This window comes from Suricata suricatta, chromosome 2 (assembly GCF_006229205.1).
Source record: "Suricata suricatta isolate VVHF042 chromosome 2, meerkat_22Aug2017_6uvM2_HiC, whole genome shotgun sequence".
In the NCBI taxonomy this organism is placed as follows: domain Eukaryota; kingdom Metazoa; phylum Chordata; class Mammalia; order Carnivora; family Herpestidae; genus Suricata; species Suricata suricatta.
In genome coordinates, this window is record NC_043701.1 from 131,351,642 (window position 1) to 131,372,886 (window position 21,245).

Sequence of the window (21,245 nt, forward strand, 5' to 3'; positions counted from 1 at the left end):
TTCACGAAATAGTAGAATGACCAGTGTGGGCAGAACAGAGTGAGAAGGGGCAGAGAGCCAGGTGGAAGGTCACACAGAACAGACTCTGATGCTCTTTGACGTTTGGAGAAATGAGAGATACTATTGGCATGGATGGTAATGAGGGTTGGACTTGACATGGCTTCTTATTAGTCACATGCAGGTGTAGGAATCCAGGAATGAGAAGAGCAGGGGACAGGAAGAATCATTCCATGAACACTCCTTCTAGGCCACAGAGACAGGACGGAAACACCCTCCAGAGTTCATTGCAGTCAGTGTAGCCTGGCCTGGATTCACCCTCAGAGGCTCCTTGAGCACAAATAGCATGAGTGGCTTTTAGCAGATACCAAGAAGAGCAGGTGGCCTCAGTCAGGCTCAAAGTTCCTGCCCAGTGCCCTGATGCTATGCTTGGTGACGGCCACACTCCTCTGGCTCAAGAGCCCCAAGGGAGAAGGCTCTGAGTCTGCTGTATTTTGGTGTTTCCTCTTCCTCTCAATGCCTCCACTGAGCCCTGTTCTGTGGACACTGGTGGAAGGCAGCTCCAACTCTCTCCACCACAGAGAAAGGCAAGTTCCTTGCCCTGGATCTGGGGGGAACCAACTTCCGGGTCCTCCTGGTAAAGATCAGAAGTGGACGGAAGTCGGTGCGGATGTACAACAAGATCTTCGCCATCCCCTTGGAGATCATGCAGGGCACCGGAGAGGAGGTGAGCGCTGGGAGGGGGAGTTCTGTGCCCGAGGGGCCAGCCTGCAACCCCGCGTCCCTGCTGGCCTGTCCTGACTGCCACTCTTTCCCTGCAGCTGTTTGACCACATTGTGCAGTGCATCGCAGACTTCCTGGACTACATGGGCCTCAAGGGAGCGCGGCTGCCCTTGGGCTTCACATTCTCATTCCCCTGCAGGCAGACGAGCATTGACAAGGTAAGACAGCCTGGCAGGCGTACACACAGCTGGGGGCTCCCTTCCTCCACCAGGGGAACCGCAGAGTACCTCTGAGTTACCCTTTATTTCCTTATTTAAGGGCCTCAGGTTCAGGGCAGCTGGGGAAACAATCAATAATTTGATTATGCTTTCTATTAATATTTTCTATTCATTATGTTCCATTTTCATTGGTATTTTTGTTTTAAAGATTTTTAATTTTTAAAAAATTTTTATAGATTTTTTAAATGTTTTGCTTAATTTTGGGAAAGAAAATTCGAGTGGGAGTGGGACAGAGAAAGGGCGGGGACAGAAGATTCAAAGCAGGCTCTGTGCTGATAGCAACAAGGCCAATGTGGGGCTTGAACTCACAAACTGAAAGATCATGACCTGAGCTGAAGTTAGATGCTCAACTGACTGAGGCATCCAGCCACCCAAAGATTTTTTTATTGTTTTAAGTAATCTCTACTCTGAATGTGGGGCTCTGACTCAGGACCCCGAGATCAAGAGGGGCATGCTCTTCCAACTGCGCCAGCCAGGCGCCCCCACTGTTATTTTTTGGATTGAAGTTCACAGAAGATGTAGGGCAGTGCACAGTAAAGGGACACATGAGACAAGAGAACTGTTAATGGGAGGTTAAATCATATGATGGGGAGGTCGAAAGAGGTAATGACCAGTTAAAGTCAGCTATGACTTTTAGGTAGTAATAATGCCGTCTCCTCCTGGGCGGCCAGTGTAAACAGAGAGGCAGGGTAGGCTGGAGGTGTCATTTGTTGACTGAAAGCTTACTGGTGCATCAGGAGTATATTTCTTTCCTGATATTAGAATTGGAGAAAGAATTTATCATACGAAAACTTACTTAGTTGACAATGAAGAACATCGTGGATAATAATTTTAATAAATCATAATAATTTAGAAAAATGTGTCACAAAGTCTTTCTTGGAATTCTTGGATAAAAACACCATTTGCCAGGGGCGCCTAGGTGTCTCTGTCGTTTGAGCATCCAACTTGGGCTAAGGTCATGATCTCCTGAGACCAGGGCCGAGAGCCTCAGGGTGAGGTGGCCAGTGAGCCCAGGGGGTGGGGGCACTGGCATCAGAGTTGCTAGCCCCCTCTCCCATCCTGGGAGCTTGCCTGGCCTAGATGCCCCTACCTGACCCCCTGCCCTAGGCGACGGAGTCTGAGGCTCTTTAGGAAAACTAGAAAATATAGACAAGCAAAAAGGAGTAACTAAAAGGCACCCATAATCTTTCATTCAGAGAGAACTACTATCCACTTTCTGGTGTAGGCATTGTTCCAGGTCTTCTACATACGAGCGTGTGTGCATGTGCACATGTGTTTTAAAAGAATAATAGTATAATTCAGCATCTGTATTTGTTTAACATGTGTTCACTTTACAGTGTATGGTGAACATTTTTCTCAAACATTCAATGTTCTCTTACAGCATGGTTTTTTATGAGTTTAACATTTTCTGCATCAATGCACAAGATAATAGCTCTATGTTGTTGAAACGATGGGATGCCTCTAGTTTTTCCTGTGGAACTATGCTTTGATGGACACTTTATAGCATTTATCTTTAATCACATCTTGATCGGTCCTTGGCTGAATTAGGAATAGAATCCCTGTGATCCAGGCCTTTTTTCTGGGCAGTCATGGCCAGGGAGCAGGAGCTGACCCTCGATAACTATGAACTAGTGCAGTTATTCCGCTTGGCGGTGGACCTGGTCTGGGCATCATCTCTGGGCCCAATGTTAGGCTGCAGAGGTGCCGCAGTCCAAAGCACATGGGTTGGACTAGCAGCCGACCACAGCACTTTGTATCTGTTGGATGCTGGGGTTGTGCTGTGGTCCCAGCAAACTGTTATTGCTCAGATGAACTTCTTCTTCCTTTCAGGGAATACTCATTGAGTGGACCAAAGGCTTCAAGGCCACTGACTGTGAAGGGGAAGACGTGGTGGACATGCTCAGGGAAGCCATCAAGAGGAGAAATGTATGTTATGGTGTTAAGGCTAATGTCTCACCTTGCCCCTTCTCTCAGACCCCTTTACTGGGCCATGCCATGCCCAGCCCTGTGACTCTGGCCTCTGTCCCCCCTTTAGCTGAGGTGGCCCTCCTGAGCTTGTCTGGCTTGTACATCCTACTTACAATATGGCTGCTTCCTTTGCAGGAGTTTGACCTGGACATAGTCGCAGTCGTGAATGACACAGTGGGGACCATGATGACCTGTGGGTATGAAGATCCTAATTGTGAGATTGGTCTGATTGCAGGTAGGTGGTCAGGCATGTCCCACCAGCCTGCTCTCATCATCTCATCTTTTGGTGGTTTCCTTTTATTTATTTTAATGTTTATTTTTTTTTTATTTTTTAATGTTTTTAAATTTATTTCTTGAGAGACAGAGACAGTGCGAGCAGGGGAGGGTCAGAGAGAGAGGGAGATACAGAATCTGAAGCAGGCTCTGGGCTCTGAGCTAGCTGTCAGCACAGAGCCCAATGCAGGGCTTGGTCCCACAAACCATGAGATCATGACCTGAGCCGAAGCCAGACGCTTAACCGACTGAGCCACCCAGGTGCTCCTAATGTTTATTTATTTTTGAGAGGAAGAGCACAAGCAAGGGAGGGACAGAGAGAGAAGGAGACAGGCAATCTGAAGTGGGCTGTGTGAGATCACTGTGAGATCATGACCTGAGCTGACTTACGATGCTTAACCGACTGAGCCACCTGGGGTCCCCTGGTGGTTTCCTTTCAACACAGTGAAGTGCATGGGGACCATTTGTCCATTACACAGTGACTCTAAAGCCAGCTTTGACCAAGGCAGAGATGAAGCTAAGATTAGGGTTCCAGGTCTCCCGCTTTCTAAATCTTTACTTAATATCTTTCTCTTAAGGGTCCTAAGCCAACGTTGTCCTTTTGTTGAGGAAGGAGAATGACATAGCAAGAAGGGATTTTCAAAATAGGGCCTTGGGGCAAATTATCTTGGGTGTAAAGAGACCACAGGCTGAAAGAGCTAGATTTTCATGCGGCTGCAATGTGTACCTCGTCTGTTATCTGACCTCTTCCAGCTGTGAAGATGCACAGGGTAGGGAAGAGTCGGAAAGGAGAGAGGTGTAGGAGAAGAGAAGGGAGTGGCCTGACGTGTAATATAGATATTTTAGGGGCTTTGGGGACAAGCCCAGCAGTGATTAAGGGGGATGGTGGATTTCAGGGGGCTGACTCTAATTGTTGAGGGGATGGGATTTAAACAGATGAAGATGGAGATGATGGGCGTCCAGTGACAGGCACAGGTTAGTAATGACAGAATCTGGGAAAGTTGTGCCTGGTTGTCCAGGCCCCCTGAATGTGAGCAGTGGCTGGAACAAGGAGACGGGGACATAGTGAGATGCCTTCAATGCCACCTAAGAGGTTTCATCTCCAAGAAGCGCTTACCATTTTGTGACTGCAGGCAGGTTACTTCTCCTGTCTGGACTTGAGTTTCCTCCCCTGTGGGAGGGGTCAGGCTAGAATTAGGAGGACAAAGAGGTGAGACTTGTTTGATTGAATATAGTTGTTGTCTGGGCTGTTGCTCTAAGAATAGTTCTAAGACCACGTCATGGGCAAAGGAGAAAGAAAGTGGCCTATGGATGCCAATGTTTACGTATCTGAGACTAGATAATTCCTTAGGGTCCCTTGTAGCTCTGGCTGGTAACCTGACTACTTGGGAGCTCACTTTGTATGCCGATAGCTTAACGGTAGTGATGAGGAAGAGGATGATGATGTGATGTGATGTGATGATGGTGATTAGGAGGAGGATGCTGTTCCCGCGGGTCCCCCTTACCAACGCTTGCTATGTGGAGGAAGCTTGTGAACATCATCTCATTTTTTTTATAGCAAATCCATAAGGCAGGTGTTATTTCCTTTTTACAGATGAGGAAACTGGACCTCTAAAATATGAGAGGTCACCTAGTTATGAGTGGAAAGCTGGAACTCACGCCCAGTCGTATCTGACTCCAAGCCTAAATTCCTATCTACTGTGTTCTCTGCTTCTTTGGGACCTGGTGATGTCTTTTGAAGACTAAAGTTCCTTCATGATTCCTTCTAGGAACAGGCAGCAACATGTGCTACATGGAGGAGATGAAGAACATCGAACTGGTAGAAGGAGATGAAGGGAAGATGTGCATTAACACCGAGTGGGGAGGGTTTGGAGACAATGGCTGCATAGATGACATCCGGACGCAATATGACAAGAAGGTGGATGAGGGGTCCTTGAACCCTGGCAAACAGAGGTGAGGAGGGGGGATGGGTGTATTTATGCGTGTTGTACAGTGTATGACATTACCAGATCTGGGCGGGGAGGTACTATGTTCATATCATAGACACTATAGCTTTGTGTTTTTATTACAAATCTCCATCAGAGGTCAGTGAAGTGTCTTACTAGAACAAAAGCAAAACGTAGGACAAGTTTCCAACAAGTAAGTGGAGGGGTGCCTTTTTCTAATTACATAAGGTGCCATAAGGTCTAGTGGTGGCTTTGGAAGAGATTCAGAGACACTCACAGAGTCCATTCACTGTGGGCCAGTGTCACAGAGCAGGGAGATACTGACTGAGTAGGCCCTCTCAGGGTGGGCTTCCAATAAATCCAGTTTAGAGGTCAACATCCTCAGCCTTTCGAGAGCTGGCCACCAGGCTGGTGACCTCTGTTACAGTCTGGGGGGTGAGGCAGCAGGTGATGAGTGAGAGAACTGGTTCTCAGTCATGATGTCATGTCCCACAGTGGGTCACAATCACTTGTGACATATATTCTGGCTATTAGCCGTACTAAAAATACTAAAATCAATGAGTGATTCTTTAAGAAAAAATACAGTACGTTTTCACTTGTGTTCTCCTTGGGCTTCTTGAAAGAGAGAGGAAGCAGTGGTTAGAATTGAGGCAGCCTGCTAGGAATTGATAATTAACCCAGGCCCATCCACGAGAGCAGGTGTTGGCAAACTTTTTCTGTAAAAGACCAGATTGTAAATGTTTTACTATCAGGCCATATGGTGTTTGTCACAATGAAACTCAGTATCTTAGTATATACAATCAGATGAAAATATAGATTTATCATGACGATGATATCCAAGTGGAGAAGTTGAACAGATAGGAAACGTAGTGGGGTACCTGGGCCACAGATGCCTTGGTAACCAGGGAACTAAGAACACAGTACAGGAAGATGCTTGGGCAAAGCCATGGCTGGCCTTACTGGTCCTGGTCTTCCTTTGGCCCTAGTGTCTGTAGCTGGGAGGAAGGCGAGTTGTGGTCAGTCCAGTTGACCCAGGGGCCGCTCCAAAGAGAAGGAATCTTATCTCTGAATCCCAAGTTGGGGCATTTAAGTATCATGGCTCTTCTGAAGGGGCAAATTCCTTCTTAGTTTTGTGTCTGAACCCACTGAAGGCTCACATTTTTAGAGTGAGAGTTTAAGGGGGCAACACATTTGAATTTGCCTTGCTGTACCATTATTTGTCTAAGTGTTGGTTCCTTAGACTGATGAGGTCCTGAGCAGTTAAGTGAGGACAAGTCCAGCACGTAAGTCTCAGGCACGCTCAGCTTTCCACCTGACCCTGCAGGAAGTGGCTGTCTAGCTCCACGTCACTGCTCTTAATACTGTTGCAAATGCCTGTGCAGAGAGCCTGGTCAGTGCCTGTTGGTTACAAAGCCCCTTTTCCTCTTGTTCCTTCCCTCATGGAGCTCACAGGCTGGTAGAAAAGAGGAGGAGACCACATTTTTAAAGAACCCCTGCTGTGTGCAGTTTATTATTTCATGGGACAGAATCTCTCGTGGAACAGATTTCTTTCAATATGAAGCCAAGGGGAATCTAGTAGACCAGATTTATAACACAAAGCCAAGGAGAATGGGCTTTGGGACCCAGCAAGGGACTCACTTTTTGCTCAGTGCCTGCTGGGTCCCAGATGCTGGCCTCCCAACACTCTTGTGGGACCAGGGATTTGCTCCCTGTTTTTTGGATGATGGCTTACAGTGCTTGCTCAGGTCATGTGGTTAGTGTGTGGCAGAGCCGGGACCTAGCTCCTTCCTGGTCAGCACGGCTCCAAAGACAGGCTTTGCCGCATCATGCAGACTTCTACATTGCATTTCTCTGCACTTACTGCCCACTCTGAACCACTCCAAACCAGGCAGTTGTTGGATGCCACTGGCATCCCTTCCATACCCAGACCCATGGTCCTTCCATGAACCACTCACCAGTGCTGATTTTCTTGCCCTTACCAATCTTATCTCTGTTCTCCAAACAGATATGAGAAAATGACCAGTGGGATGTACCTGGGGGAGATCGTGCGGCAGATCCTGATTGGCCTCACCAAGCAGGGGCTCCTTTTCCGTGGGCAGATTTCAGAGCGTCTCCGGACCAGGGGCATCTTTGAAACCAAGTTCCTGTCTCAGATTGAAAGGTGATGTGTGACCAGGTTCACCTGCTTGGTGTGAGAGGCGCTGATTGGGATGTGCTGCTGTCGTGCTGGGGTCCCGCAGGACTTGCGATTTAAAAACAAAAACAGTAAGGGCCTGGCTGGGCAAGGGGTTTCCTCTGAGAGTGGCTCCAGCTGCATCAGGACCACAGCACACGACGGAAGGGCCACTGCATGCCTGGGCTCTGAGGTTCCTAAACTGTCACATGGGGTTAGCTTAGGCTAGACAATGCTCCTCTCTTGTTCGCGAAAAGATGGTGTGTCCATAATATAAAGAAAACTCTTCTAAAAACTCACACATATGCTCACGACCAAATATAGCTGTCTTGATTTTATGTATTCCCTTTCAAATTTTTAAATGTGTGTAAACATATATGCATCATTACAACCGTACTACACATATCATTCTGTATATTGTTTATTCAGTGATTATATAGGACAGTTGTCAGTTATAACTCTGGTTTCTGTTTTACTTTTTTATTATGAAAAGTTTTTTTTTAAGTTTTTAAAAAAACATTTATTTATTTAGTTTTGAGAGACAGAGAGAGACAGAGCATGAGTGGGGGAGGGGTAGAGAGAGAGCGAGACACAGAATGGGAAGCAGGCTCCAGGCTCTGAGCTGTCAGCACAGAGCCCCACAAGGGGCTGGAACTCATGAACCATGAGATCTCGACCTGAGCCGAAGTTGGATGCTTAACTGACTGAGCCACCCAGGTGCTCCTATAACTATTTTAAAATATATTTCTAAAATATTAGTTCTTTTAAAAAAAATAACCACATTACCATCACCACACCTAAAATAGATAGTGATAAACCTTAATTTCAAAATATCCTAATAGTGTTTCTATTTTCCAAATTGCCTAAAAATAGAGGTTTTTACAGTTCATTTATTTACATCAATATCCAAACAAGGTCCAGACAGGTCATTTGGTTGATATACAGATATATTTTCATGTCTCTTAATGTATAAACTTCTCTTGTTTCCCCTTGGAATATATTGGGTGAAGAAACTGTTATTTTATTCTAGAAGTTTCCTGTGTTCTACATTTGTCTGGTTAAAGCATTTAGGATTTTCCTCTCTTGGATTTCCTGAACATTCATAGTTAGACCTAGATGCATGGTTAGATTCAGTGTTGAATTTTGGACAAGAATATTATAGGTCGCATTGAGTTGTCTATTTGTGTTTTGTTTATTTTTATTTTTTGTTAAGTTTATTTATTTTGAGAGAGCGAGAGAGTGGGAATGGGGGAGGGGTAGAAGGAGAGGGAGAGGGAGAGAGAGAGAGAATCCCAAGCAGGCTCCATGCTGTCAGTGCCAAGGCCAACACAGGATTTGAGATCATGCATGACCTGAGCTGAAATCAAGAGTTGGTTGGTTAACTGACTGAGCCACCTAAGCGCCCCTCTGTCTTTTATGATATAAGCAGTTACTGATGCTTACTGCCAAGATGTGTGGTTTCACTTGAGATTGTAAAATAATGGTAAGTTAGTGCTAATACTCCTACATTTTTTAGCTGGAATAATTCTAGAGACTTGCCCGTCTTAAGTCTTTGGTATAATTATCATTTTAAACGGCTGCATAATGTTACATTATATTGCTATACTGTAATTTACTAAACGTTCCCTTTAGTATACAATGTCTAGCTTATAATTTATGGATTTCTGCAATTCTGTGTAAGACCATAATTATTCTTTGTGTGTAATCATTTGCATCTCACAAATTATTTCCTTAGGAATAGAAGCATTTGGTTAACAGAAGCATTTCCCTGTGGACACACTTTTAAAAAAGTAGTGCTGCTTTCCACCACCACCAGTTATGTACAAATGTGTCAATTTCACTGCTTTTTTTTTTTCCCCCCCTACCAACACTGTTCCTATTGGAGGCTTCATATTTGGAATTTCTGCCCATTTGCACTCATTCATGTAATTTCCCTGGTCTTCATGGCCAGATGCCAGCAAGCCAAAAATCACTTTGGGAAAAACAGAAAACTCTTTGGAAGTGAAAGCAGTGCGCTTAGAGGAATCAGATGGACTGCTGCAGGGTCATTCTTGTTGTCTAAGGAGATGGTGGTGGAATCAGCAGCAGCAGCAGCAGCAGCAGCAATTTTGTGTTTCGGAAGTACTGATAAGCAGATATCCAGCATCCCTTTTTTGTCTGCTCTTCAACCCATTAGATTCAGAAGTGCAAGTTCACAGTCATCACCGTTGATGACCGGAGGGATTCTCTTTTGCTGTGGGGGAAAATGGTTTCTTCCTCACGTGCAAGAGATAAGCAGATTGACTATCTTTGCTGTGTGTGTGTGTGTGTGTGTGTGTGTGTGTGTGTGTGTGTGTATGAGTATGAGTGTGTGTCCTGAATACAAAGGAAGATGTTCCTTGACAAGAGTAAGTTAGCAGGACCTTTATGCCTCCAGAAATATTTGATTCTGCCACACAAAAGGTGTCTGCTTTGGATGCTTTGATTTCCTATTTCTAGGTATTTTATTTATTTTTAAACTTGATGGTATAAAAAGAAAATCACATCCAATCTGGCGCTAGCTGGGAATGGTAGGTGCTATGCTGTCTGTGGCCCATTTCAAAGCCAATGGGTTGTCCAGTGGTGCTGCAGGGGTTCTTGGGCTGTGGGGAGTGTTCTAGGCTTATAGTCTCAGAGTCTGAGTTTAAGATTAGCTGTGTTGTGGATCTGAGGCACATTGCTTCACCTTTCTGGACACTCCTTCCCTTATAAAAGATAAGTACTCTACTGCTTAACCCCAAGGATTGCTCTCAGGATCGAGTAGGGGAATGTAGATGAAAGGAGAAGGCTGGGGGAGGTGCCCGAATGGCTCAGTCGGTTAAGCGTCCTGACTCTTGGTTTTGGTTCAGGTCATGATCTCACAGCTTCGGGGTCTGAGCCCTGCATTGGGCTCTGCTGACAGTGCAGAGCCTGCTTGAGAATCTCTCTCTCCTCTCTCTCTCTCTGTCTGCCCCTTCCCCATTTGCACTATTTCTCTCTCTCTCCAAATAAATAAATAAACTTATCAAAACAAAACAAAGCAAAAAGAACAAAATACACTGTGAAAGCCAGGACTGTGGAAAGAATTTACTTACTAAAAAAATATAGGGGCGCCTGGGTGGCTCAGTTGGTTGAGCATCTGACTTTGGCTCAGGTCATGATCTCACAGTTCATGGGTTCAGGCCCCTTATCGGGCTCTGTGCTGACAGCTCAAAGCCTGGAGCCTGCTTCAGATTCTGTGTGTCCCTCTCTCTCTGCCCCTCCCCTGCTCATGATCTGTCTGTCTCTCTCTCAAAAATAAATAAATGTTAAAAAAATGTTAAAAATATGTAATAATCCACTTTTTTTCCTTCTTATACACATATTGCTCATTCAAAAGTAAAAGCAAGAAAATAGGAACTTACTGATAATCCTACCAGCATCTGAATAGATTTTCTTCTGCTTTTCTTTTCTATGCAAGGATGTACATTGATAAACAAAAACCAAGATCATTGAGCACATAGTATTGTATAATCTATTTTCTCACTTAACATATCATCAGCACTTGCCATAGCATTAAATAGTCTCACACATGCTCATCTTTAAGGTCTACAAAGGATTCTCTTGTCTGGCTGAGCCACCATTTACCTGCTGACCCCACTATACAGCCATATGGATTCCTTCTTGGTTCTCTCTTCCTACCATTCTTCTTCCCTCGTGTTCCCTGAGACAGTCAGGGATGTAATTTCACATGGTTTAGCTTGGGAGTCAAAGCTCTGTAAGTTCACCATGAGAGAACCAGGGTCTGGACTCCAGGCCAGCCTGTCCCCACGATGGGTGCTTTGTGTGTGGTCCCTCGTGCAGACTGCTGCTCACAAAGGTGCCGATGGCACATTGTATATTAATTTATTCACTTTCCCACTGAATGTACATAGCCCTGTGCTGGCTACTACTGAGAACACAGTCTTACCCTCAAAGGGCATGCAGTCTCATTGGGAAGAGAAAACAGGAATTCAGAAAAAGTTAAATAGAAGGAAAATCAGCCTCTTGTTAAGTAGACCCAGAGTAGCAGGAGCCGGCGTGCTCCATGGGAGAGGTTAGATGTGGTGTGAGAAACCGTGTGTTTGAATCCCTGCTCTCTGCTGTCTGTGGACCACTCTCTGGCACTCTGAACCTCAGATTCCTCTTCTGAAAACGCACTTCTGATGCATTGGCTGCTAAATCTAATAATAGCTTCAGTGAGATAATAGATTTGAACATGCCTAACACAAGAGGTGCTCACACTTTATTTTGTAAAGATGATGGGACTTCCTGGGGGTGGCAGACTTTCTCGAGTCTCACCTTCTATGGTACTCTGCTCTAATTTAGCCATTTCTTGGATCATTTTCTCCTCCCTCCGCCTAGGACATCTAGGGATGTGGGGGGTGGGGAGGCTATGAGCCATGTGGAGCAGGTTCCAGGCCCCCCCCCCCCAAAGCAGGTCCTGACCTCCCGCTCTGCTTGTGTGCAGTGATCGGCTGGCTCTCCTCCAGGTCCGGAGGATCCTGCAGCAGCTCGGCCTGGACAGCACGTGTGAAGACAGCATCGTGGTGAAGGAGGTGTGCGGGGCTGTGTCCCGGCGGGCAGCCCAGCTCTATGGTGCTGGCCTGGCAGCCATCGTGGAGAAGAGGAGGGAAGACCAGGGGCTCGAGTACCTGAAGATCACCGTGGGTGTGGACGGCACGCTGTACAAGCTGCACCCGCAGTGAGTGCTGCAGAGGGCCGGGGATGGGAGGGTGCTGAGGCCTAGCGTGGACCCCATGAAATCTAGCAGACAAGGTGTGAGCCCTCATGGCTCTGTGTTCTGGCAGTGGGATGTGGGAGTCCTCACCATCCTCTCTGGAAACCCTGATCTTTAACTGTAAAAGGCAGGCAGTAATAATCTCTTCCTCACAGGGCCGCGTGAGGACTGAGTTCCTGCATGTGCTAGACACAGTGCTCCACAGATACAGGCAGTTATTACTAATGCACTCTCACCTGACCTCCCAGGGAAGCAGTGAGAACTGAATCTTTTGTACAGCATAGAGCATTGGCCAAGTATGAACTGGTTATAACTTTCTTAGCTCAGAGGAAGTGGACAGAAGGATTAAGAGCCCCAGCAGGAGATGTGGGTTTGAATTCCAGCTCTGCCACTTAGAAGCTGGGAGGCTGGAGGTCTGTTTCTTGCCCTCTTTGAGCCTCAGTTCTTAATCTATAAAATGATGACAAAAATCTCACCTACCTTATAAGTTGTTGTGAGAATTAAGTTAAACATTTTAAAAATATTTATTTATTTATGAGAGAGAGAAAGAGAGAGTGCAAGTCGGGGAGGGGCAGAGAGAGGGGGAGACACAGAATTCAAAGCAGGCCCTAGGCTCCAAACTGTCAGCACAGATTCCAACTCAGGGCTCAAACCCACAAACCATGAGGTCATGATGTGAGCCGAAGTCAGGCACTTAACTGAATGAGTCATGTAGGTGCCCTGAGGATTAAGTTAAACTGTCTATAGAGTGCATGGCACATCACAAAAAGGTCAATGATGAAAGCTCTTATTTTTTTTTGAAAGCTATTATTTTTATTCAATGTTTAACATTTGGTTTTGATGAAGAAGAAAAGTATTAACAAGCTTATAAAAGTTTCTGATGATCATCCTGAAATATAGACACAAACATACTATTATTGTAATCCTTAGTCCTTAGCCCCTCCTATGGTGATGCTAATTATCCAAAATAACTGCCTGGTATCTTATCTTGTTTCCCCCCTTGCAATCACTGATTTTTGATGTGGTTCCTATGAGCCTCTTCTCCCTTGAACCAAGATTTGACCAAGAGACAGAAACCACATGATCATTTCAATAGGTGCAGAGAAAGCATTTGATAACATATACAATACCTTTCATAATAAAAACATTCAACAAACTAGGGAAAAGAGACTCAACCTGATGAAGCATCTGTGAAAAACCCACATCTGACATCATACTTACTGGGGAAAGACTGGATGCTTTTCCCTTAGAAACAAGACAAGGGTGTCTACTCTTGTCTCTGCTATTCAGCATTGTCCTGCTTGGCACTGCCTCCAGATGGTTGTATGGTTTTTGTCTCTCACTCCAGACTTGATTCAAGGAAGAGGCTTGTTGGGCCAGACCAAAAACATGTGACTTCAAGGGGAAAATCAAGGGCAAGTCTAGCCAGGGCAGCTAATCAAGAAAAAGGAAATAAAAAGTATCCGTATTGGAAAGGCAAAAGTGAGACCATCTTTGTGTGTAGATGACAGGATTTTATATATGGAAAATCCTTAGAAATCCACAAAAAACAACTGGAACTGTTAAACAAGTTCAGCAAGATTTCAGGATGCAAGATCAATACACAAAATCAATTGCATTTCTGTGCATTAGCAATGAGCAATCTGAAAATGAAATTAAGAAAACAATTTCATTTACAACAGAATCAAAAAGAATAAAATAATTAGCAATAAATTTCACAAAAGAAATACAAGGCTTGTACATTGAAAAGTAGAAAACATTGTTGAGATAAATTAAAGAAGACCTAAATAGAAAGACATCCCATGTTAATGGACTTAATATTGTTAAGGTAGCAATGCTTCACAAATTGATCTTCAGATTCAACACAATCACAATCAAAATCCCAGGAGACTCCTTTACAGAAATCAACAAGTTGATCCTAAAATGCATATGGAAATGCAAGGAAGTTTGACTAGTTAAAAATAGTCTCAAAAAAGAACAAAGTTGGAGAAACTCATTCTCTATTCTGAAACTTACATATCAAAATGGTGTGGTACTGACATAAGGATAAATAATTAGATTAGTGGAATAGAATTGAGAGTTCAGAAATAAACCCCTATGTTTACGGTCAAGGGATTTTAAACAAGATTGTGAAGACATTTTAATGGGAAAAGAATATTCTTCCCAACAAATGGTGAACTGGATATCCACCTGCAAAAAAATGAGGTTGGATTCCTACCTGATTCCATGTAACAGATTAACTTAAAATGGATCAAAGACCTGATTTAAGAGCTAAAATTATTAAACTCTTAAAACATAGGTATAAATCTTTGTGACCTTGGATTAAGCAGTGATTTCTTAAATATGACATCAAAAGCATAAACAACAAAAGAAAAAAACAGGTAAATTGGACTTTATCAAAATTAAACATTTCTGTGCATCAAAGAAAACAACAGAGTGAAAGGCAACCTATAGAATGGTAGAAAATATTAGCAAATTATATATCTGAGGTGGGGTTTCTGTCTAGAAAATATAAAGAACACTTACAACTCAACAATTAAAAAGAGCTAATCAACAAATGGGCAAAGGACTTAAATAGGCATCTCTCCAAAGATCTAAAAACAGGCAAAGAAGCATGTGAAAAGATGCTCAGTATCATTAGTCACTGGAGAAATGCAAACCCAAACCACGAGGTACCATTTTACACACATTAGGATGACTATAACCAAAAAGATTAACACTAACAAGTGTTGATGAGGATGTAGCAAAATTGGAGATCTCATACATGGCTGGTGGGAAACAGTTTGGCAGTTCCTGAAAAAGATAGACATAGAGTTACCGTATGACCCAGCAATTCCATTCCAGGTGTATCCAAGAGAATTAAAAACATGTTCCCACAAAAACTTGTTGATGTTTATAGCAGAACTATTCATGAAAACCCAAGGGGGAAACAGTCCAAATGTCCATCAATTAATGAATGGATAAACAAAATGTAGTATATCTGTACACTGGACTCGCACTCATAAAAAGGAGTGAAGTGATAACACATGCTATAACTTTGATCAATCTTGAAAAATACCATGTTAACTTAAAGAAGCCAGACACAAAGGGCCACTTACTATATGGTTTTGTTCTATGAAATGTACAGAATAGGCAAATCTATAGAGATAGAAAGTAGATTAGTACTTGCAGGGGAGCACCTGGGGGTTGGTGTGAATGGGGAGTGAATATTAACAGGCATGGAGTTTCTTTTGGGGATGAAGAAAATGTTCTGGGATTAGATAGTGGTGACAGTTGCACAACTTTGTGGATACACTAAAAAACACTGAATTATATGCTTAAAGAAACTAAAAGAAAGAAAGAAAGAGAGAGAGAGAGAAAGAAAGAAAGAAAGAAAGAAAGAAAGAAAGAAAGAAAGAAAGAAAGAAAGAAAGAGAAAGGGAAGGAAGGAAGGAAGGAAGGAAGGAAGGAAGGAAGGAAGGAAGGAAGGATAGATTTGATTGACCTGTGACTGCTAAGCCATTTCTCCTTTCTTCTGGAAAGTTTGAAGCTAACCACCCTACTGTACCTCCAATAAGACCTCAAACTTTCTCTTACTACATACCCAGTGGAGCCCCAGGGAGCGTAAGTGGTGGGCCAGAGTCCAGGCTGTGTGATGGAGGTGGGTTCCGAACCTGCTCTAGCATGCTGACCCTCAGCGATGAACACCATTTGTACCATTCATGGTAACACAGGATCACAGGACATGGGGCCCAGATGCCCAGGCCTCTGTTAAACATACTTTGACCTCACAGACTGTCCTGGTAACTGACTCACAAGATGTCCCCTCAAATGAATTTAATATATTAAAAGATAGCTGAGAGAGGCCAACTAAGTGCTTTGGGGAAAGTTAATGGAGCGGGGTAAGGACGGATGGGTGAATGGATAAAGCAAATAGGGAAAATGATAACTTTGTTGAGTCTAGGCAGAGGGTGTAAAGGTGTTCACTGAACTATTCTTTCAGCTCGTCAGTAAGTTTGACATCTTTCAAAATAAAAATTTGGGGAAATGTGAACCAAAAAAAAAAAAAAAAAAGGAGGTGAGACTGAGAACACAATAGGCCTGGTTCAAATCCTAATATAACTTACTAGTTGTATAAGCTTAGGAAAATTTCTCAATTTTTGAGCATCATTTTTTTTAATGTAACGAAGATAGTAATAAGTGCCTTTAAATTGTTATTATACTTTGTATGTATATTCTGTATCTAAAATACCTAGATTAGCCTCTGGCATTAGTAGTTGCTCAATAAAAGGTAAAATTAAAACAGCTGTTTAGGAAGAGGTATATGAAGCTGTTTAGAGCCTTGAGAAGCAAGCTGGAAGGAACAAACTAGATTGGAATCATTCACAATTATGTTGATCCCATATGTAAGTACTGATGATGTTTCTCTCTTTCTCTCTCTCTCTTTTGTAGCTTTTCTCGGATATTGCAGGAAACTGTGAAAGAGTTAGCTCCTCGATGTGATGTGACACTCATGCTGTCAGAAGATGGGAGTGGAAAGGGAGCTGCTCTGATCACCGCTGTGGCCAAGAGGTTACAGCAGGCGCAGAAGGAGAAATAGGGACTCCCTCGGGGTTGGGCCCCCTGTGCCTTGGATACCGACCAGCCTTTCTTCTGGCAAATGAGTCAGGCAGGGACCAGCACGAAAGCCTCTAGCCAACTTTACCTTCTGGGTGGCCAGAAGAGAACCCCAGGTTCTAGGGTACTCTTAGCATTTTGTTACTCAATTTTGTTTTCAAGGGCATTAAATGACACCCCTCGTTGGTATATTTGGACCAAAGATGGCCCAACTTGTAAAATCAAAACAATCGGGCTCAAGAGATCCCCTTTTAGCAACTTTTTCAGTTGAGGCCTAAGCTGCTAGTTCTCGGTGGTTTTCGGTCCTGTGGCTGTTGGACTGGAAACATAAACGCGATCTGCCTACGTGGCCTGGCTAGCTGAGTCCCTCACTGGGTGGCTCAGCCATTGCTTATAGTAGATCGGGTCCTCCCTTGTGGACGCACATTTGAGAAGGACAGGGTCTCATGTAATAAACTGGAGATCTAATCTAACTTGTCCTGAACTTGTCATGTTGACTTCAAATGTGAAAAGAGAACAAAGACTTTGGGGTATCAGCTCCAGGATGAAGGGTGGATTGCCAGGCCGCCCTGTAGGAATCTTTTCATGCTCACAGTGAGTAATGTCAGCAGCCTGTAGGATTTTGCTTCTCAAAATGTGTGTGTGACGGGGAGGATGCCATTTGGGGCACCTGTTTTCATTTTACATGTGGTTTGTGTTGCTGCTGCTGCTAGTTGTTTGAAGGACTCCTAGGTGTATGAAATCCAGTAAATGAAGAAAAAATGTTTGATTTCCCAAGAGCCTTTGCATGAGGTATTACTCTTTCATCTGGGAGGCTTGCTTGCTGACTTCATGCTCTACTGGTGGAATAAGGCACACGTAGAGTCAGAAGTTGCTGAGAGCATCTCTCTAGCCCAAACTTCTTACCAACAGAGGGAAATATATGGAATATCTTCTACAATATCTTTGAAAAATCATCCAAATCTCATTTGAATTAATACCTCCAGTGACTGGCCATTTATCACATATCTGAAAGTCTCGCTTCTGAACAGCTCAAGTTGACTGGAGGGCCTGTTGCCTTCCCTGACTTCTGTTTCACTGGAACTCACCCCTCCCACATGCCCCACCAGTCTGCCTTCTACCCTCCAGAACTAAGTGGAGACTGCCTGTCCCTGACCATTGCTCCAGTGGATGTCCTCTCTCTCTTTCTCTCTCTACCTCCCCCCTCTGCACGAATCAGAGCCACCTGTGACATTCTGCCTTGTGACAGAGTTACCTGGATGTGTTTCTCATTGGGCCTAGTAGATTGAAAGCTCCTGGTTGAATACATTTTTGTAGTGCTCTGGCAAAGCCAGGACTATGATATTCTTAGTAAATACTTACTGGGTGGAGAGGCATGATTGAAAAATGAAGTGTTCCAAGAAAATTTCCTAGGAAAAAGTAGACGCCTTTGTCATGGGCTACAGATGGAAAAGAATAATATTCCAGACCATTCAGGTTGATTTTGATGTATGTACTTAATTTCTAGTGCTAATTGTCACCATTTGCTGAAGGAGGATGTTCAGACAGACAGAACAGAGGAGACCGAAGGAGGGCAGGAGGCCAGCTGGGGCTGGGGATAGACAGATGAGGGAGCTGAGTTTCCCTAGGAAATATTTTTTCATACATTCAGAAACATGTATAGAGATACTGGTGTGGATGGGTCCTAGATTCACCAAAGTGAACTCTTTTTAAGGTTATACTTCTCTGAAGAGATCTTGTATGGATTCGTTAAATTTATTTTTTTGTATTTGAGGTTACAATTCTTTAGGGAAATGTTTCACTTTATCAGATTTTGTCTTAAGCAACCCCAAACCTTGTCCTCATTATCTTTTCCCAGTTCTCCTTTTCCTTGTTGAGGCATTCCAACCCCCCAGTCCCTTTCTCTCCTGGTTCTGCTGGGTGTCTCTCCCTTTGCCCTCCTGCCTGGCCGGATGACCTGGCCGAGATCCAGACAGTTGTACTGCCACATTCTTCCACACCTGGTCTCTCGCCTGCGTTTGGCAGGTTTGAGGAGGTCAGCCAGCTATGGTCTCTTATGTGAAAAAGAAGCCCCAAGGTATCTAAGCAACCTTGCACATTCTGACTATTGATAGCATCATAGAATCTTTGAACCAGAACAGAACTGCGGAGAAGGCACACATCCATCTTGCTGTCTTTGGACAGCCCAGCCCCTGAAACACTCAGGGCAATGGAAGGCTTGCTTCTCCGCAAAGTTTGCTAGGCAAGACCACCAACCATACAACAAGGTAAACTGTCCTCCTGGAGACCCCACAGACCTTCCCTCTTATGAAGGGCATCTTAGTCTACTCTTTCTGCCCTGTGGTTAGTTTCTCCCAGTAACCTTTTGGCTGATAAACGATAAAGTTAAGGAACTAGATTTTCCCCATGACTCTAACTTTCCAGAACAAGTGACCTCACTCCTATTTGTCTATCTTCAGAAATCTTGTTTTCATCAGCTAGAATGGGTGCCCTGTGAGAATAAGGACTCAGATCTCATTTTTCCTGTTTCCCCCAGAGCCTACCACAGTGGCTGGCATTGAGTAGCCATTAGATAATCCTCTAAATGGACGAATGAATGAATGAATTATTGCTCTCCTTTGATCTCTCCATTATTTAGCTTCCCCCACTGGGACCTGAGCCTTATGCACAGTAGATACTCTATAAATGATTGTTCAGTGAATGCCAAGCCCTGTTCTGGGCACTGAAGACTCAAAGGAATAGAAGATACCACTCCTGCTTTATGAAAATTCACGTGCTAGCAAGGAAGGAAGGACATATAAATATCTGCAACGCAATGCGGTAGTAAACGGCAACGAGAGGAAAACACAATTCCTGACCATTTGCTGCATCTTTGAGATCAGGAACTCTCAACCTGTGTGGGAGTATGTGCATGTGTGTGTGCGCGTGTGCATGGGGATGATTGTACACATGCACCATAAACCCTTTGGCAAGCTTGGCAGAACCTATAGGCACTTTCTCATAACAATTTGTTTATTTACTTATTTGTTTATTTTTAATGTTTAGTTATTTCTGAGAGAGAGAGTGCACAAGCAGGAGAAAGGCAGTGAGAGAGGGGAGAGGTGACCCAAAGTAGTCTCCACTCTGACAGTGGAGAGCCTGACGTGGGCCTCAAACTCACGGAACCACAAGATCTTGACCTGAGCCACCCAGACTCTCCTCCTAATGCTTTTACATGCAGAAGATATGTAGGAGTGAAAAGGAAGCCAATAGTATTGAATTATAGTTACTAAAGTGGTGATATAGTAACATAGGTGCTTATTTTTTAACGCACTGTAATGAGATCCAGCAGGAACCTAATAATCAAAATCCTGAAATCCTGATGAATGTGAACAGTATTTTGAGATATTTGCAATGACAGCACAGATATGAAAAAGCTTATAGTTTCTCCTGGAGACAAAGTCCAAGGTGCTACTCACCACTACCATGGTTGGTTTTCCACATTCAAAATGGAAATGCTGAATTTTAAATTTTTTAATGTTTATTTACTTTTGAGAGAGAGAGAGACAGAGCTTGAGTGGGGCAGAGGCAGAGAAAGAGGGAGACACAGAATCCAGGCAGGCCCCAGGCTCTGAGCTGTCAGCACAGAGAGCCTGACATGGGGCTTGAACTCAAGAGCCGTGAGATCGTGAACTGAACTGAAGTCAGATGCTTAACTGAGCCACCCCCGTACCCCCTAAATTTCAATTAAAGGTGATTGAAAATAAGTCCTAAAGAAGTTCATGGACTCTCCACTTTGCAGGTCTCCCCCTTGGGGCCTAGGTTCATAATCCCTGACTGAAATGTCCTACTAGACCTGGCACTTGTTGGGGATAGCATCTTAGATGGCAGAGAGGCAGTGTGGTTTGGACTCAGAAGAGTTGGGCATGCTATTTAATCTTTATAAGCTTCAATTTCCTTATGGAAGACAGGGGCACCTGGGTGGCTCAGTCAGTTAAGCTTCAGACCTTGGCTCAGGTCATGATCTCACAGTCCATTGGTGCGAGTCCTACATCGGGCTTTGTGCTGACAGCTCAGAGCCCGGAGCCTGCTTTGGATTCTGTGTCTCCCTCTCTCTCTGCCCCTCCCCTCCTCACACTCTGTCTCTCTCTCAAAAATAAATAAATATTAAAAAAGAATGGAAGATAATATGACAGCCTAAGAAGGTTATGGAAACTACACAGCTAAATACGTGGACATGGAGGTAAGCTGTGTGCCACCTGTACACGTGTGAGCTGCTTGTGTTATGCTCGTTGCTGTGGTCAGGGGGCTTGTCTTACCGGTGTGATCAACACGAACACCAGCCCAAAGGTCCTTGCAAGCCTCCTGCCCAGCCATGCGCATGGGTGATGAGTGGCAACGGGGAGGAATGCATTTCTCCCATCCCCTTCCTTCCACCTCCACTGTCTTGATACATTCCTTCTCTTGTGATTTCACAGTTGAAATTCCTCATGAACTATATTTTGCTGGAGGAAGGATTGGACTTGGGTCAAGTCAGGGATAATACAAGGATCTGG

General features: G+C 44.1%; 1 protein-coding gene and 2 long non-coding RNA genes across 3 annotated transcripts in view; 2 read left to right on the forward strand and 1 right to left on the reverse strand.

Annotated features, from left to right (window-relative positions):
• Positions 1-17,194, forward strand: part of HKDC1 (hexokinase domain containing 1) — a 44,893-nt gene extending 27,699 nt beyond the window's left edge. Inside the window, exons 11-18 of the mRNA XM_029931807.1 lie at positions 579-724; positions 819-938; positions 2,829-2,924; positions 3,102-3,201; positions 5,009-5,192; positions 7,191-7,346; positions 11,845-12,078; positions 16,546-17,194. Of these exons, the coding sequence (XP_029787667.1) occupies positions 579-724; positions 819-938; positions 2,829-2,924; positions 3,102-3,201; positions 5,009-5,192; positions 7,191-7,346; positions 11,845-12,078; positions 16,546-16,693 (1,184 nt within the window). The 3' untranslated portion in view covers positions 16,694-17,194. The remainder of the gene's footprint in view (positions 1-578; positions 725-818; positions 939-2,828; positions 2,925-3,101; positions 3,202-5,008; positions 5,193-7,190; positions 7,347-11,844; positions 12,079-16,545) is intronic.
• Positions 13,722-18,727, reverse strand: LOC115285486. The gene is made up of 4 exons (XR_003905544.1): positions 18,711-18,727; positions 18,073-18,119; positions 14,839-14,907; positions 13,722-13,757 (listed from the first exon to the last, which is right to left on the reverse strand). It is a non-coding gene; the product is annotated as an uncharacterized LOC115285486 (long non-coding RNA).
• A 122-nt stretch (positions 18,728-18,849) lies between these two features.
• Positions 18,850-19,697, forward strand: LOC115285485. The gene is made up of 2 exons (XR_003905543.1): positions 18,850-18,977; positions 19,349-19,697. It is a non-coding gene; the product is annotated as an uncharacterized LOC115285485 (long non-coding RNA).
• Positions 19,698-21,245: the final 1,548 nt, after the last annotated feature.